Source organism: Epinephelus lanceolatus, chromosome 9 (genome assembly GCF_041903045.1).
Source record: "Epinephelus lanceolatus isolate andai-2023 chromosome 9, ASM4190304v1, whole genome shotgun sequence".
Taxonomy (NCBI): Eukaryota; Metazoa; Chordata; class Actinopteri; order Perciformes; family Serranidae; genus Epinephelus; species Epinephelus lanceolatus.
The window spans coordinates 14,688,026-14,707,671 of record NC_135742.1 but is presented as its reverse complement, the minus strand read 5'-3'; the positions used below and the strand labels follow the sequence as shown (position 1 = coordinate 14,707,671).

The following is a 19,646-nucleotide window of genomic DNA, read 5'->3' as shown; positions in this document are numbered from 1 at the left end:
TGGCTCTATTCACGCAAAAATCACTGTTTAGTAAATGGAGTCTGGTGGTTTTGGCGATGGCGATTCTGGGGCTGTTTCTGGTTAAACAAAAAGGTCTATCTCTGTAGGGATCCTTTCCATAATGTTGTCAGAATCATAGAATAATAATCCGAGCCTGTCAGTGGCACAAACAAGCACTTTTCGTGGAGGTAAATCGACAGTGCTCAATTGCCCCCAGGGATTACATTGCAGCCTGTTTTGCTGCTGCTGGCTGCAAGCAAGTGTTATCTGGAGGTCACATAGGATACATACCAAATTTGAGTTCAGAAGACTCTGCTCACAGCTCTGTATGAGAACTCCTTGAATTTTAGTTGCACTTTAAAACCCCTGACAGTAAAACACAGCCACAGACTGCTGACACATGTCATTGTGATAGCGACATTTCTAGATGTCTATCACAGACCTTGGAAAACCACAGCAGGGCAAATGTATGTCATGAATGCTAGCACTGCCACAACCACAAAATAAAAACACTTAAAGAGTGTAAACTGTTGGTTTCAGTTTAAAATAGGTCAGCATTTTGTTGGCATAATTAAGATTTTCTTAGACCTCGGCATCATTGGATGACGTTTCTTTTGTCTGTGTTGTTTTCATTGTTGACAAAAAAGTACTTTTAAGACAGATTCGTCCATTTCACAGCAGTTTATATTTAATCTTAGGGTTTATTCAACATTTGCCAATTCTATATATGGTAAATATAAACCCTGAAGCATAATTGATGAATAAAAATCTGACAAGTCCTATTTCAATACAGAATTCAAAGCTGTCTCAAAACTATTTTTGAGGTAATACATGTATAACTGTGACTGTAAGAGGTACAAGTACACGGTACAAGTGTAATAGAGTGCAGTAGCAGAGAGCCACCTTGTGGACAAAATCCAGACCTTCCACCTAAAATCTAGTAAATAATGACTAATGATCACATTTGAATTAAACTGTGATCATCAATATGCGCAGACCAGTTTGTCAGTGACAATCAGGTTCAGGTTACTTTATTTGTATCTGTAAGCAAATCTGTTTTGCAGCCGACAGACGAGGCATCAGCACATATTACAAATCAAAACAGACAACAGACAGACATGGTAAAAGTAAATGATAAAAAATATCAAGGCTCCAATAATCACTAAACTACTGAAATACATTAAATAAATAAATAAATATTGCTTCTATAGCATCTATAGCATCTGTGCAATGTTGCTACAACTTGTTTATCTGAGTGACGGCTGCCAAAAAAATCATAAACAGCTCCCTTTCAAAAATATTCTCAGAGTTTCTGATTAACTTTAACTCAACGGGCTCACCACTGTTCTTCAGTGCAGTACATTTTAGAAGTCGTTCCACTCTGAGTCCGCAGGATCACCGAGGAATTTGAGGCATTTGGGGCAAAGCTGCACAGACAATAGAAACCTATACTTCAGCCTCTCTTTCCAGCTGGACTTCTCCCAAGTGTAGCCACTAAAGCTGACAGAGTACAAGTCAGCAGTGCTCAGACCACGGCCACATACAACAACTTTAGTCTAATTTAAGAATAACATTTAAATGTTGTGAGAAAAGGTGTTTTTCACAGATAGCAGGGCTCAGCAACTAGCAGGGTTTCTTTGGATGAGCAGATAGTGGAGCGAGATGTGAAACTGGACTGAGCTGAGGACATGTGGTCACACTGTTTGCTATTTCCAGGCCATGATGCTATCACGCCACTCAACACTAGGATGCCTGCGAAATGGACTAAATTCAAGTGACATATTTTCAGCAGCAAGACCTTCTGTCCGTCTCATGCCTCTGGGTTATTTTCCATTTGATTGAAACTCTTTTGTATTCATAAGCAGCCTTTGAAATAATTTTCCAGTCAACCCAAACTATGCAAAATAGCAGCTCCCTATTCGACTCACCCAAGCAGCATTGCTGGCGACTGACCCACCAAGAAGCAGCACTTTATTTTAACACTACAAGAGTTTGTTTGAAAGCTCAACACCTCAGCACCATAAACAGGCCTTCCTACAAATCCCAGACACCTCCAAATGTATGTCAGTGTGTGTTGCCAGCCCCTCTGGACCCTCCTCCACATAGCAAACATAGTTTCCCTCATCCAGCCAGCCAGCCAGCCGAGGCAACTTGCAGCACTGCCCACATGAAAACTGTCTGACAGTAAGTTATCATGCCAGACCTGCTGGTGAAAAAAAAAGTCCAGAGTTTAAATATAGAGCAGCAATGCCGACTCACCCTGAGGACCCTGTTGGCTGTAATAACAGGAGGCTCATCGTTGACAGCTGAAACCTGGATGTACACCGTCTGGGGTGCGCTCTGCTTCCTCAGGCCCGTGTCATTGGCCACCACAGTGAAGCTGTCAGCGAAGGTTTCGCTGCTGTCGTGGACGTAGTAAATGAATTCGTGTTCCACCTAATTACAGATAATGGAAATTAGTACAGAAATTAAAAATGCAAAGATGTATTCAGAACAGGTACAGGACAATATAATGATTTGTGAATCATCTCTTATTCCATGACACTGCATGCATACAGGGACGCAGATTAAATGCATCATTGGGTTGTACAATTTTAGAAATTAATGAGAAGCATGACAGAAAGACCCAGAGATTACAGCTGGGGTAGGGTGAGATGAAAAGGGGGTCAACTCAGGGTAGTGCTATTTTTTTTCTTGCTTTAATGCTGTGATTTAATGAAGGGTGAATTTTAGGTTACAAAAATTGTAAAAACGCCTGGTCACAGGGGTCAAATTTAAAAAAAACTCATTGCGTAAAATGGCAGTGGACATGACAGGAAAATTCGGAGGTCATGAGCCCTGTTGCTTCAGTGTTACCTACTGCATAATGTGATTAGTACAGAGCATTTCACCTGTCGGGACTTGGATTAGTCTTTTTGATTGATGGATGAATAATTTAATTTATTATTATATTATGCAATCTTGACATGTATTCTTAAGATTAGACATGCTTTATTGTTCACAAGGACTAGTTTTTAGGTCAAATTCAAAACCTCTATATCATTCAATGCCTGTAAAATATCAACGATCATGACAAAATCAAACAGACATGACCTGTGTGTCTTCATTGTTAGTTATGAGCATGAAAAATATCACCACCACCTTAAACCAAGTTATTTATTCATCAATACAACTGCAGGGCTACTGCTGTTATTCTGTGGCAGCTACGAGAGCGTCTGTCTGAACATCTCACCTGCCTCCTGGTGAAAGAGGTTATGGCCACACCGGGATGTCGAGAGTGCTCAACGTGACCATGCTGCGGGGGCTCAGTCAAACTATACAGGAAGTTGATTCCAGAAAAGTGTCTGTTGGTGACTTTGAGCACATCCTGGGTCAACGCCTTGGAGGCGCCTTCGTTCAGTGTGAAATTGGAGACCTGTACAGGGATGAGGCGTGGGATGATGTCAACAGACATCCTAATGCCGTTGATGTCAGTCACGCCGTTGGTGGCATCGAGGACGAAGGTGTCGTTCACTTTGTTGGCCTCCACCTGCATGTACTGGATGTTCCCACCGTTAATGTCCTCTTGGGTAAACGTCTTGACAGGGGACTGTTTGGTTCCGATGTAGCGCTCCTCTGCTTCGACAAAGCACCGGAGAAAGCCATGAGACGGGGCTGCTTTGACTGTGAATACAATCTCGGATGGCAGATTGTCCTCGTGAGTGACCTGCAGCGATCGGAAAACATATTCACTGGTTAAATTTGAAATGTTCCATGCGTCACATAAGTTCAGATTTCATTTTGCTCTCAACGTAACATGGCATCATTGTAAAACAAAGACTGGTCAGCATTCAGTTTCTGCCCTTTCAGAGCAGTAAAAACTGCACTTTTACTGGAACATTATTGAGATATTGTCCTTTTATTATAGTTTAGATAATCAGCTAAATGCTGATTCCTTCAAACATCATAACTATGCCACAAGACGCAGGTTGTTAAATTAAATATTTTCAGGACAGTTCAGCCCAAAATCTAAAATACATATTTTTCCTTTTACCTGTAGTGCTTTTAATCAATCTAGATTGTTTTGGTGTGAGTTGCTGATTGTTGGAGATATCAGCCATAGAGATGTCAGCCTCCTCTCAAATATAATCAGAATAGATGACACTTGGTTTGATGTACTCAAAGCGGCAAAAAAAAAAAAACAAAAAAAAAAAAAAACAAAAAAAAACATTTGAAAAATTCAACAGGAATGTCTCTTTCCAGAAATCATGACCCTGGTTACTCAAGATAATCCACAGACCTTGTTGTGAGCAGTTTCATGTAGGAACTATTTTCTTTCTACAGAACTACACCAATCAACTGTATCACCATGCAGAAGGAAGCATGCATCTACTGCTAGCTCACCTAGCACCACTGAGCTAGCAAATGTTACAGCTCAGCCAAGGGGGACGCCATTATTGTTTAATTCTTGCCCTATCATGGGCATGGGCCTCTCACCCATGATTTGATGCACTACAGGTAAAGGGGAAAATCTGTATTTTTGATTTTGGGGTGAACTGAACTCTTAACATAACGGAAACGGAAACATTCTCCGATTCCACAAGTACACATATAATTAATATTATAATTCTTATCATTATATCAACTGTAAAGGAGAGGTTTAGTGAGCAATGGTCAAACATTAAAGAACAAGAAAACTTAACATGAAAAAAAAATCCACTAAAACAAAAACTAACTAGATTTTTGTTGCAATCAAATTGTGGCACAAACATAAATTGCAATATAACTGAGAAATGGTTGGCACTGGCCTTTAACATTGCCATCATATTATTTGAAGTTGAATAAATTTGCACGACTACTGATAAAAAAGACTCTCTCTTCTCAAACACTCACCTCCAGTTTAGTTTCGCTGATCTTCACTGGTTTTCCCTCTTCCACCAGTAAGACATTGTGATGCAGCACGATGGGAGGCCTCTGATGACTCTCCAGGTAAACTTTCACATTGATCCTCGCTGCTAGTTGAAGACCTTTAGCTTTCACTGTTAAGTTGAAATAGTCTGCAAGATGTTTGCTGTCATTGTGCTGATAGGAGATCAGTCCATCCTTTAGGTCAGACTGTGAGAATGACTCCACCTTTGTGTCACTGCGATAGAGTCCTCCATACTTGGGAGCCTCATCCAACTTGAAGATAACCTCCTGGTCATCTCTGATGTCCAAATTTGATGTGACACTAAAATTACTGGTGGAAAAGGTTACTGACTGGCCCTTCTGAACCAGCAGGCCAGTGTTGTTGCCAACCTTCAAGAAAGGGTCGTGTGCGCTGATGTCTAGAAGGCTTGATACGAAATGTTTTCCATCGGAGACGAAAAGCACAAACCTGCCATAGCTCACACCTTTGTGAATGAACAACACTCGCTTATCTTCCAAATCCTTTTGTCGAAACTGGAACAGACGATGAGTAGTGTCATTAACCAGCACTAGGTCTCCCATCGGGATTCCACGTCGAGTGTAAATCAACTGGCCGTCATCAAAGTCAGAGTCTGCATCATGGTAACGCAAATCCTCTATAGTGAGCAACTTCTGTCCATCCCTTACTACATTAAAAACTTTATCAATAACACGCACCGGCTTTTGGTCATTTAATAGCTGAATAGAAATGTTGAACACTCCTTCTTTGGAGCCAATTTCATCGTCTGCGATGGAGGACTTGAACCCTTGGCTAATGGAGGCTATAAAGGTGAACTCATCTTGAGTTGTTTCACTGTCATCATGGATGTACATTATCCGTTCCTCTAATATATCCTGGTTACTAAAGGTTAAGATGTTGTCGTAGCTAGCATTGGAATTTGACTGGCTAATACGGGCTAGCTTCCCATGTTTGGGGCTGCTTATCACTGTGTAGTACATATCCTTTGTACTCAAAGTCTCTGCAAACAGCTCATCCTTTGTGATAAGTTTACTTTCTCCTTCCTGAAGTGAGAGTCCATCATTTCTCATAAACACGCTGTTGACGTCAGCTTTGATAGAAAAGCGGAAGTCGTAGTATTGTGACTGAGCATGTTTGGAAACGAGCTGGAATTTGAACCTGTCACTTGTATCTTCGTGAGGCCTGTCAACGAGCTCGTAATGTACTTTTAGATCTGTTACATCTCTTTGGCTAAAGGTTGAGTTCTTCGTCAAGACTGTGGCATCGAGAAGCAGTTTCCCTTTTTTTGGTGTAGTGAGAACCCGAAAATAGAGGTCATCCTCTGCGAGGGCCACACCTTCAGCTGTGGCAAAAAGAGACTCAGAGTCCAGTGTCACTTTTCTAACTTTATCCATGTCTATCATAACATTCCTCACCAGGCGGTACTTCACCCACTTCACAGTGACAGGGAAAAGTATTTCAGTAGTTGCCCTTGCAGCCACAGTAACTTTGCTTTTAAAGTAATCGGTTGCGTTGGACGTTTGGATGTCTTGAAAAGTGCTTACATATCTCAGGCGCTCTTTTTCTAGAAGCCTTTGGGAAAATGAGTCAGTAGGCCTCCATTCACCACTTGAATGAAGTCTCTGGAGTTCTCCATACTGAGGGGGTTCAATGATATCATACTGGATGTCTACAACTTGTTTTACAGCATTGGTTTGCACAGCCAGCTGCTTCGAACCAAGTACAGCTGTCTCTCCCTGAATAATCTCAAGCCCTGTGTTGTTGGCAATCTTATACTCCAGCGCTACAGCCATGACCCTTAGAACTACAGTGTTGCTGACCTTTTCCCCGTCGCTAACTCTAAGAACTATCCTTGAGTTTCGAACCCCTGTGTGAACATAATACACCCTCAGTTCTTCCAAGTCTGAATATGAGAATGAGGTGACTGCCTTACCAGGGTTCTTCTCAACTTCCAAATATCCTGCATCAGCATTTAAGTTCCCAAGCACAGAGAAGACAAGGTCAGTGTAGTTGCTGTCAATGTCTGTCGCCTTCAGAATATCAGTGGTTAGGCGTTTCTTTGAGTTCTCCAACAGGACAAAGAGGTTTCCTTCAGGGAGACTCAATTCAGGTGCATCGTTGGTGGGTGTCACAGTAATATTGTAGCGGTACAATTTGTTGTCCTTCAGATAATCAGGAACTTGTTTTCTACTGCTAGAATAAATTGAAAACATGAAGAAGTCATCTGGTTCCTCGGAGCCTCCATGGATATACATCACTCGTCCGTGCCAAAGGTCCAACATGCTGAAGGTGTTCTCCTCTTGGTCCTGATCCACATCAAGTCTTATCTGACCACGAATTGGTTGCTCCTGAATTCGAAACACGATCTGAGACTGTCGAATGCCAAGTTTCTTGAAGTCCAAGAGTACCTTGATGTGTTTGGCCTCGAGAGATGCTCGACCACCTTCCTGGACCAGAAGGTTTCTTAGATGCACAAATTTCAAGCCATACTTTCTGTCCAAGCCCCTTGCAAGTGTGGACATGTGAAGTGATGGTGTTGGTGTCACCAAGTGAAAAAGGGGTGCCGGAGCACTTGTTGGACTCGCAGTGGTTGATGGTTCTGGTTCTTTCTCTGGCTCACAACCAACTGAAATATCCTTGGTGACTACAGCATTGGAGAGACCAGTCTTCACTCCATTTACTTCAATGTTCTTTAAACATCCTTTAAAGGAACCCCCTCTGACACGCTTTCCTGACACAGAGACAAGCCCCACCTTTCTGACTTCTGATCTGGTGCCGTCATCGATACCTCCAACAAAAAGATAACCTTTTGGCTGAAGCCCCTTTGACCGAGTGCTAATACTGCTTTTCACCATCTCTCCATCAACAGTTAGCTCAAGATTTTTGGAACTGAATTGCAACTTGAGTGAATGCCATTTCCTGTCATTGATGAATGTTAGGGCACGAAGCTCAGATTTCATTCCACCTTTTCCAACAATGGCCACTGGCAAACCTTCCTGTATCTCCACAGCCACATAGTCCCCCTCTCTAGCTGAACTGTACAGGATAATTCCCTCTTTGGCTGAAGTGTGGACAACACACTCGAATATCGCTTCCTGTTGGGTGTTCCAGGTTGGAAGAGAAACATAAGCCCTGGAGCTAAAGAAGCTAATAGGGTCCTCCTCTGTGGCAAAGAATTGAGGACTGCAGCCTAAAGAAACCTCATGGACATTCTTGAATCCGGTATATGGCCTCAGAGACGACAACATGTCATGTTCATTGAAGACCACCTCTTCCATGCAGCCTCGGAAGCCGATCAAGTCTCTGGGGAGGTAAAGTCTGTCCAGGCCTCCTGAGCCTCCAACATAGAGCCCATCCAGAATGTGGAGCTTGTGATGGGTGTCTGGCATCTTTATACTGGTGTGAGAGTTCTTGTCTACAGTCAGAGTGATGTTGTGCTGCACATGGCGGACCTCCACCGAGTGCCAGGCCAAGTCATTGAGCTGGGTGCCTCTCTCTGACTCTAGCACAAGCTCCCCCAATCCAAGGTCCAGTTTCAGCTGAGAGAAGAAACAAAACAACTGGATTATAACATATGCTATTTTACAAGTATAAAGAGCAGATGCAAGTACTGATCTAAGCAGTGATTCAATCTGAATTCAGGTTTATCAGTTTAGAATAAATATTTTATTGTGATATCTCACATTCAGTACGACTGCTGTTATAATAAGCCATGGTAGCGATATGTCTTTAGGAAAAGCAGTCTCGGTCAGCTGGCTACCACTTTGGTTCACACTGAAATACCCCAAGAGCTATTTCCATGACTTTAGTGCAGTGGCTCCCAACTGGTGTATCACGGTCCAAAAAAGGGTTGCGGGACTATTCCGAATGGACCACAAGCACACTTTATTTTGAAGTACAGTGAATTTCCAGCACAGATCTTTTATTGAAGTGTAATTTCCTTCTCTAGAGTGAGTGACTAATGGACAGCTACTTGGCAGAGACAGCAAACTAGCCCGAAGACATGGCCGAACACAAATATGACACTGAATATATTTAACTGAGTGGACCTTGAACTAATGACTAACAAGGAATCTGGACCCTGTGGCTGGACCAGTTGGGAACCACTGCTTTAGTGTATTTCACTGGTTTTTAAATTTGTAACGTTACCAGTGACATGTTTCTGTCAGGTAAATGCATAGTAACTGTTGAATTGCATATTTTTAAGTGCTTTGGGGGCCTTCTGTATGTTATTTCGGGGTACAATGAATTAGAATAGCAACATAATTCAATATTTTTTATATCTAAAAATATCTATAAACCTATACTGTAGCTGTCTAGGGCTTAGGTGTATTGCTCAGGACCTCAGGAAGTGCAGTGTCGAGTATGAAGTTGTTTGTTTAAGCAGCAAAACCACAGGAATCAGCCTGTTCTGAACGGGCATGTTTTGAACGGGCACTGAACTTGTTGCAATGAAATTCAGTTCAGATATCAGTGGTGCCCAGAGGGTAAATCTTGAAGACTTTTTTGACCCCTTGATTTTTCCACCAGAGCCATTGTGAGGTTCACGTTTGTAGACTGAGTAAAATGTCTTCACAACTATTGGATGAATTGCCATTAAACTTGGTAGACTTGTCTGTTCCCTCAGGATAAAATTGTAATTACTTTGGTAATCCTTTAACTTTTCATCTAGCACCATTATCAGGTCACGCAATTCTAAGATGATGAACACTCTGAACATTATACCCACTAAACATCTGCATGTCAGCATTGTCCCTGCAAACATGCTGGCATGTTGGCATTAGCAATAAGCTCAAAGCAGAGCACTGGATGCTTCTCTCATAGCTGTAGTCCCTTGTTTAAACATGCATGTACAGGTTGCAAGTGTCAAGTGAAAAAAATAATATTTCTATATCTTGACAAGTGCAAAAATTATAAGCAGATTTTTAAAATACTTTCATTGTCTCAGATGAAATAATTATTTCTCTAACCTGTGACGTTATGATTAATAAGAATTAAATGAATAAGTGTAGACACTGTGACACCTGGAAAGGGAAACACAGGATTCAGACTGCTTATATTCCATGATGTCAGCTGGTGTTATAACAGTGAGCTTTGTCTGTGATTTAAAGCAGGAAGAGAACTATTATCTCTTTGCCTTCAGCTATGTCCGCAGAGCATCATGTCACCATCTCAAACTAATGCTGCATTTAGATGACGTGCTTGTCAAGGCTTGCTGCTGAGTCCCTGCTATTCATGCAAGGGTTTCCAGGGAGCGACGCTCATGTCTGACTCACATGGAATGAGACCCCGAGCCTGAGGATAACTTGTGCGAGTGAACAAAAAAAATTATTTGGTGACCTGTGCCAGTTTAAGGAACATGGGCGAGCGGTTCACTCCTCGTGCTCACTGAAGTATGACAGTGCAACCCAGTCGTCAGTGTGATTCATTCCCGGTAGCACAAGTCTGACACGAATAGAAGCTTAGCCACAAGGATTTCTCGAGTTTGATGCACAAAACCTATAATGCGTATCTCAGGACTTCTTGTGTGTCCTATGAATGTGTCTGCATAATAACAAGGCCTCCTTGTACGTCTGTCCATTCTGCATGCTGATGCAGCCTGGCAGAGCTGCTTACTGGATGCTTTAGAAGCAGTCTTGAAGGGGCAAATGTATTTCACCCCTAAATCCTCCCAGCAAGGCTTCTAAAAATAGTGCTCTCCACATGGAACACAAACCCATCCTAAATCTTTTCACTCTGCCCAAGGTAAATATATTTTGTCACTGAATCAGAGGGAAATTTTCAGATATATGTATTGCATGTTATATATATTTAGAGCCAAATGAATACTGTGGAAATATTAGTCTTTTTCACTGCTGTCACACAGTTTAAGTTGAATATAATTTCATTTTAATCAAATTTAATTTATTGTATTGGATGCAGTGACAGTGAACCTGCAAAACAGTGTTGGGGAAACTTGTTTTTGTGAATCATTTGCACCTGGGGAGGTGAGCACTGTCATTAAAATGGCTAATTCCCCACATAAGAAAACACTCCAGATGTGGACTGTAATTGAACTTTTACTGATAAAAAAGACAAACAATTTGATAATCCGTGCCCTCGTGGTGAAGCCTGACTTTAATTAGCTCTGGAGGAGCTCACTAGTCCCATTAAAACCACAGACAATTTGCTAGTTGTACCTGGTTCGTGCAAATCCCCCACTGCTACCCTCTCCCAAGGTGTTCCACAAGGTTCAGTTCTCGGCCCCCTCCTCTTCATCCTGTAGGTTCTCCCCCTTGGTCAAATAATCCACTCCACATCTTCACCAAAGCCATCACTTTACCCTCACCAACTGCATCACTGACATAAAATCCTGGCTTGAAACCAACTTCCTAAATCTTAACTGTGACAAATCTGAAGTCATCATCATCAGTCCCAAATCCACCCATGACTTCTACCTCTCTGTCGGTGGCTCAACTGTGCTCATCTCCCACCATGTCCGTAACCTTGGTGCCATTTTTGATCAAACCCTCTCCTTTGACCAACACATCAAACACATCACCAAAACTGCCTTCTTTCATCTCAGAAACACCTTCGTCATCCCTCTCCTTTTCAACTGCAGAGACTCTTATTCATGCATTCATTACTTCCAGGCTAGACTACTGCAACAGTCTCCTCTACAGATCTCCATCCAAAACACTTAAGGAACTACAGTTTATCCAGAACTCAGCTGCTCATTTTCTAACACACTCACGCACCTGTGACCACATCACCCCCATCCTTCATAACCTCCACTGACTCACTGTCCCCCAGCGTATACACTTTAAACTCCTCATCATTACTGGCTCCCCCCTATCTGTCTGAGCTCCTCCACAGACAAACTCCCTTCCACACTCTCAGGTCTACTGATATCAACCTCCTGCTCACCCCCCACCAGAACTAACCACCGCACCTGGGGGCATGGGGCCTTCTCCATTAGTGCTCCCACCCTCTGCAACTCAATCCATAAATACATCAGAGACTCCCCCTCACTCTCGACCTCTATAAAACTGCCTACAATCTCTAAAAAACTGTGTTCTTCTTCTTCCTCTCTGCATTGTTTCCCTTTTTGTGGATGATTGCATCTTTTTGTTTTTGTTTTGTTGTTTTTGTTCTCTGTAAAAGTATCCAGAAAAGCGCTATATCAATCCAATGTATTATCATTATGACAATATCACAGAAGCTTGTCTGAAGTGGAACAGATCGGTACACTGGTGAAGTCAGTATCACTGGTGTATGCTGCTGCCAGGGAAGAAAGATGTGGCAAGTCAACTTCAACTGGCTGCATCAGAAAAATGGATCAACATCAGGCCCGGGAGTCCTGTGAGACGGAATCTGGGGTTTTCTGAAGTGCATTCACAAGTTGTTTAATTTGTTGAAAATCTTTACCATAATTCACCAAAAGAACAAAGCAGACATGCCTTGTTTCACGATCCAAATCTTCGTCAAAACTTGCCATTTTCAGCTTTTAAGTTGTTAGCTTAGAGCAGTGGTAGTGCCAGTCCAGGCACACCATAGGATTTTGTGATAACCACACATTATTACAACAAAATTCAACTGGGCCTGTACAAAAAGTTATGAATTAATTTTTAATTGACTGTATCAGTATGTTGTGCGCACCCATTTCCTGATAAAGAGGCAAAGTCTAGATAAAAAATGTAATCTAATTTAATTTAAAAAAACCTTCACAGGGAACCTATTTGTGACTGTTCGAATGTGGGGATTATAAGTGTGTGACACATTAAAAGTCCTGATTGGCAGCCAGTGTGAGAGATGATAACATTTAAAAGGAGAAAGCTGTGAGTGGGACAATGGATCACTTGTATGGAGCAAATTACAACAAAGCACCAGCGAAGACGACCTACCACTGAAAGAGAAGAGAAAAAACTGTCAGCTACCTGCCTTATTTTTTCTTATTTTTATTTTCTTATGTCATGATAAGAGTGATAACACAAGTTGTAGAAGCTATTGTACACAGATATAAATACAGGCGGCCAACCACTGGCTTAGAGGTTCTCGTTGTTTCCTGCGACGAAGGGGATTTGATAATTGTTTCTTGTGGATAGCAGAAGTGGGGTGGTGACTCAAACTTAAAGCAGCTGTATGGAACTTTTTACCATTTATAAAACTGTCCCTAGTTCCTTGAAGATCCACATATTTATCTGAACCCAACAGCAACAAAAAAGCCTTTCTCTATATGGCTATTTAGCGTAGCCTCGGTTGGGTCGGACACAGCGGAAGTCAGCAATCCAGAATACGGCACCCGGAGGTGGAAGTAAGTCTGCACGCCCGCAGCGGCCCGCAGCCATTAAACCACAGAAGAAGAAGGAGCCATGTTTACGAGTAGGATTTAAGAAACAGGCTAAATGACATGTAGTAGGGAGTAGTGAATGATTTCGGACACATTTGTACAGTAGGTGGTGGTATGCACCTGGAAGTTGTTTGCGATCCGCCAATAAATTGAGAGAAGAAGAAGAGCCGTGTTTGCAGAGAGTGTTCTTCGAGTATGCGGTACGCAACGGGCATTGCTGAACACATAACATTTTTTTTTTTTAAAGATATTTTTGGGGGGCATTTTTTACCTTTAATGGACAGGACAGTTAAGTGTGAAAGGGGGAGAGAGAGAGGGGATGACATGCAGCAAAGGGCCACAGGCTGGACTCGAACCTGGGCCGCGGCGGCAACAGCCTTGTACATGGGGCGTCTGCTCTACCACTAAGCCACAGACGCCCCTGAACACATAATAGTTTTACGAGATTTATCTATAAGGACTTGGTTGTACTTTCGATGTCATGGCGGATAACGAAGGAGCACCTTCTAAAAGAAAAAGAACAGAAGAAGGCTAAACGGGACAGTGACAGGGCTTGAGCCCAAACGCATGTAAACCTCGATCAGGCATTCACCAAGTGGAAAGAGCTGAGAGATTTGAAAGGTTTTATAACTGATCCCGAGTTGGTCCTTTTCCTAATCGACAGGTATGTAATTTTTGTTTTTATTTAGAGAATATACCGCAACTTGTTAGACGTGGTTTCACCTCAATATGTGACGACATGGAAGTTATAAACAAGCTAAATGTAACGTTAGCTGATGTGAACCGCTTTTGTCTAGTAATGTTACAACAAACGCCACAAAATTATCTGTGACTGTGACCATGAACACAAATATACAGCAGGCAGTTGTCCTCAGTTTATAAGAAATTCACAGCTACACCAGAACATTTATGATTTTCCTCTCGCTCTCCAAAACAAATGCATGCGGTAATTGCCCGTTGCAGCCAATATTTTATGAATGAAGCTGAAGGCTGCAGTCGGAATTTTACGACACCAGGGTGTGGGTGTCATACCGCTTCGACCAAAAGGGGCGCTATAATCAACGAAAACGGAAAGTTCCGCACAGCTGCTTTAAGAAAACAAGACATATAAAGATGTAACTTTTTGTCACATTTTTTGACATTTCGTGGACTAATAATTTTAAAATAACAATTAATCAACATAAAAAAAAACAATACTTGCAGCCCGACATTACATCATATTATAGAGTGATGATAGTACCAGAGGGCCAGTGCTTACAAGCGGTACTGATAGGCACTATGTGGCACACGTCTATTCAGTAATCAAGTCACAAATCATCTGGCTGACATCTACAGTAGAATCAATCAAAGATCACTTGATTACTCAGATACAATAAACCCACAGATCTGCTGTTTACATTGTCTCCTAGTTTCCACTGTGACAACTGACTGGTATAGAGTCAACACTCCGCTCACACCACCCAGGCTTGTCTGCTTGTGTTACTGTGTTGAGCAACTGACACTGTCAGCTGCGATGGAGCCATAGCTTACGGTGGTCAGCGTGTGTCACGCGTGCATGTGGCCAAGCACAAAGATCTGTGTGTATAGTATATCTATACATATATATGCGTGCACGTGTGTGCTCATGTATGCTTGAACACATATGCTCATGCGCTGGGGCCATAGATGTACCCACCTGCAGGCGACCAGCATGGAGCTCTAGTAGGAAGTGGTCCGTCTTGCCGGCGGCGAGAAACAGCAGGCCGTTGGTGCTGGAGGTTCGGAAGCGAATGCGGAGCGTGTTATGGTCGGACGACTCTGTTGCCTTGAGCTGTACAAAGCCATCGCCATAGAAGGAAGCTGCAGAAAAGAGACACCAGAGAGGGATGGATTATCAAAAATATCAAACAGAGAACGAGAGGGAGAACGTATGTGTTTAAATATGGTGTTGACTGTCTTTTGCAGGCTGTTAAATTAATGCTGAACACTCAATGAAAGCAACAGCAAGTACAGTAGCAGCGAACACAGCAAACACAGAGCAAGTCAAGTCAAGCAGTGTGGTCTTAATATAGCCAACATGTGACATTTAGATATAAAAGTCAGGCTAATTATCATCCTGGTTGTTCTTTACAAGTGGAGCAGAGTCTGCGCGCGCACACACACACACACACACACACACAGCTTTCTACCACACAAATTACACCTCACCTGATTTAAAGGAATGCTTGCAAGATTCTCTGCTGAGTTTACTTCCTGGTGGGCCTGCTGTGTTTGCACCGTAATGATTTACATTCAGATACGACAAGAGTAAAATTACGCAGCACTAAAGCTGCTTTAGGATGAAACAAAACCCGTGCATTGCGACAGGGTTGCAGGTTTCTCTCTCTGCCTGTTTGTAGCTCTAACAGAGTCGTTCATGGACTACCCAAAACTGTAGGAATTACATAACTGAATTTTAAAGGTATTTGACTTCAATGCCACAACAGCAGTGTACAAACCGAGGCAGAGGATGTAGAGGTGAGCTCGCAGGGAGTCAGACATGTATGGACCTGCCCTGCCCTGACAGGAACCTTCAACCTGAACATGAAAGGCTCTGACGTCCCCACATTGTCCGTGGCCTCATGTTCCAGAAACAACGTGGCGGACAGAGCCAGCTGTTTCTTCTACCTCACCTCCCAGCCATCTCACATCACCCTGTAATCTGGCCTAACGCGCTCTGAAGCTTTCTCGTCCAAGCCTTCATGCCCGGGCACCACCAGTTCAGATTTTAATGAGCTCCTCAGCTCCCACGCATGTTCAGAGGTGAACAAAGATCTCAGCCACTGTGAAGAAACATGTCCGTTCCACGTTTGATTTATTTGTGGTTTGTGACCCAGGGCGAGAACGGAGCGCCACTAATGGGCCAGAGTGACTCACTGGGGAGGCTAGATACAGTTAATGTGAGTTAATGCATTGTTGTTACTTGTAAAAGGGTTAATGCACTAATGGGTAGTTTGTTTGAGCAAATCCAATCTGTTTGGACTGTGCAGTATAAATTAAAACAATTAAACCAGTAAAGCCTGTAAATAAGCCGGTCACTCACATCAGTATACAGTCGGCAATCAACAGGAGCTGACTGCTGAGAGACAAGTGCATCAAAAACAGGGGTGGGAACCATCAGAGGATCCACACTACGAATTTTTTTCATTTTACTTAAGTCACGACACAATCTTATTGGAAACAACCAAAAGAAACATATCAATTACATTATACGTACTTTCAAAGAATACATTTTCAAGACAAAATAAAAACAAAATGTTGTGTACCAAATAGCAGAAGAAAGAAAAGAAATGCTACAAGCCTTAAAATTGTTTTCACTTATCTCCCAGGCTTTCCACTAGTAAGTGGCAAACTTAAATGTTTCATACGTGAACAGCTAACTCAGTCTTTGTGCATCACATCATTTTTCTTCTTCTCGACTGAAATACCATCCAACACTGAATGCTAAAATGCCACATCTAAAGTGGGCACATAAACATCTTTGCTTCTTAGATAAACTGTACAGGCCTACTACGTAATTTTACATTTAAATGTTTTGTTTTCCTAAATGTATACACTTTAGGTTTGGTTCATGTGTCTGGAATACTTTTTTTCTATTCTAGTTTGTCTTAAATGAATGTTGATCTTTTTTAGGGTTGGGCAATATGTCAATATCATACCGACATTGTGATAGGAGACTAGATATCACCTTGGATATGATAGTATCGCCAGTGTTGTCTCTTTCTTGTTTTAAAGGCTGCATTTCAGTAAAGTGATGTCATTTTCTGAACTAACCAGAATTCTATTATTTGCCTTTACTCACGTAATCAATATATCTGCATTATTTATTAAAAATATCATTGTGTAAATATTTTGTAAGAGCACCAATGTCAACCCCACAATATCTTCGCAATATCGATATAGAGGTATTTAGTCAAGAATATTGTGATATTTGATTTTCTCCATTTCATCAAGACCTAGGTGCAACTAACATTTACTTACATTATCAATTAAACGTCCAGAGTGTAAGATCTAGGGGGATTTAGTGGCATGTGGCAGTAAGGACTGCAGATTGCAACAAGCTGAAACTTCTCCAGGTTAGAATTTACTCATTTTTCTTCATTTAGGAGGTTTTACCAGGAGCTGAAGAGCTCTGCAGAGGTCTCTTCTTCTTTTAAAAAATCCACACAAAAAGTACCAGATGATTAAAACAAATAAAACACTCGTTAAAGCAGTTTAATGTTACTAATCAGTGTTTCTCCTGCTGTTTGGCACATTGCATATGGGCTGTTGTCCCAGCACCTGCTAATGGTACCTTTTTCTCTGATAACTTTAAGTGTGATCACCTTATTTCTGACCCACATATTCACAAGTTTGTTTGTTTTTTTTACCAGGAGCCAAATCTAAATCCAAAGGTCTAATCCTCTCCAAAACAAACCTGGTAATTTAAAGCAGTAAAGGCACTGAATAAACCTGTGTCACTTTAAAAAATATGTGTTTTTCTGACACTCGAGGGGCTGCGAACTATACAACACGAAAATGTGAATGCACTTATCTAGAGCCAGTGTTTAGATTGTCTGTTCTGTATTGCAGAAACATGGTGGTGCAACATGGCAATCTGCTCCTTATGGAGATATAAACAGCTCGTTCTAAGGTAATAAAAACACATCAATTCTTATTTTCAGGTGATTATACTCTAAAGAAAACATGCTTATTATATTATATTCCATTTCTGCAAATATATCCCCCTAAATCCTACACACTCGCTATTTCATTTGTCTTTAAAGTGCCATAAAACAGTGATAAAGTCCTTATTTTTCACAATAACAATCGACTAAATCCCCACATGAAATCCTCAAATGTCTTGTTTTCTCAGACCAAAACTCCAAAACCTGAAGATATTCACCTTACTATCACAGAAGACAAAGAAACCCAGCAGGTTGTCACACATGAGAAGTAAATATTTTGCATGAGAAGTGACTTAAAATAATTAGCTGATTGCCAGAATTATTCATTTTCTTTCAACTGACTGATCTTTGCAGTCCTTCAATCCAAAACCCTGTCATCCATTATTATGAATAAAAACCCATCGCTGTAAAACATTCATTCATTTGTCCAGCTGGGTTTCTTCCATATCAAGAAGCTAAACATGTTTTCCAGTGAGCTTCACATGGTTGTCTCCATCTCATATTCCTCACTGTAGCCAGCTTCGGTGCTTATTTGTGCACACCCACAAAGCAGAACTGCTTTGCACTAACTCACACAGAAATATGTTATATAGTTTGAAGGCCCCGGCTTTATAGTCAAGTAAAGGGCAGACACAAGCTAGATAAAGTTTTGAATACATTTAAATAATTATCCTCCAGGTGCTGACGTTGACCAAAGACTTTTCCCAAACCTCCACCTGCTGATATACACATCCAAGTATTTATATTTAAAGATATTAATCTGTAGGGAAAAACTGCTGCAGTTATTCCTGTTGTTTGTTAACTCAAATTAACATGATTAACTGACCAGTCAGGTGTAATGTGCCTTTAGCGACTGTTAATACAGCTGGAAATAAATGAATTGATTGGCCCCCAGGCACACAGCAGCCAGCATCACTTATCCTTACTCTGACCCTGAGTCAGACTGACTGCATTTATTGTCCCCTCTCATTTATACGTCATGTTCATTCATCTCTGTGCACAAAAACAGGGAGGAAGCATTTCCGAAAAACTGGCCAAGAGGAACGCAATGACATTTTTCCCTTAAATTCACAGGGATGGACATGCAATTGTATCTCGGCGTTCCCACTGTGACGCTGAAGTCATATGATTGAACGTCATGTTTGGTTTAAACAAAAGGGTCTTCCCTGCAGTTTGCTGGATTCTTAGAAAGCTGTAAAAAGATGGAAGGGAATCTGAGCTTTTTTTCTGACACACTCACATGCTGCAACATGGACATTTTTGGGGGCGAGTATGTAAATGAAAGAGCACAGCTCCAGAAAACAATACCCACACATTAACATACCCATGTGCACCTGACTGTGCCTTAAGAAGCAGAAACAGGAGGTGTTCAGAGGTTGTTCTGTAATCTGCATGTCTGCAGGGGCACATTTTGTGCGTCAGGGACATTTTTTTTTTGTTCTTTTTTTTTTTTTTTTGGTGTGACTTCACAAACCGCTCTTTCAACAACAAAGCCAGTGACCTTTTAGCGAACACCCGCTTACAGTTAATTTGAGGGGTGAGGCCAGAGCTTGTCACTGCCTGTGTGCTCAGTTTATACAGCAAATCAGAGATGCAACTTGACTGAAGTGCCTCTTTCGGTTTTTGTTGACTGTCATGCCACTCTGTCGCTGATGCACTTGCCAAAGCCGGGGACATGGATGTTGTAGCGAAGGTTTGTTTCATAATGCTGAGGGGATACATGCAG

The 19,646-nt window shown here is 41.7% G+C and overlaps 1 protein-coding gene across 1 annotated transcript in view; it reads right to left on the bottom strand.

The window, feature by feature from the left end:
• Window positions 1–19,646, bottom strand: part of cspg4ba (chondroitin sulfate proteoglycan 4ba) — a 43,363-nt gene that overhangs the window by 22,573 nt on the left and 1,144 nt on the right. The window contains exons 2-5 of the mRNA XM_033620033.2: window positions 14,911–15,074; window positions 4,873–8,445; window positions 3,233–3,706; window positions 2,260–2,436 (exon numbers count right to left, since the gene is read on the bottom strand). Coding sequence (XP_033475924.2) covers window positions 2,260–2,436; window positions 3,233–3,706; window positions 4,873–8,445; window positions 14,911–15,074 — 4,388 coding nt within the window. The remainder of the gene's footprint in view (window positions 1–2,259; window positions 2,437–3,232; window positions 3,707–4,872; window positions 8,446–14,910; window positions 15,075–19,646) is intronic.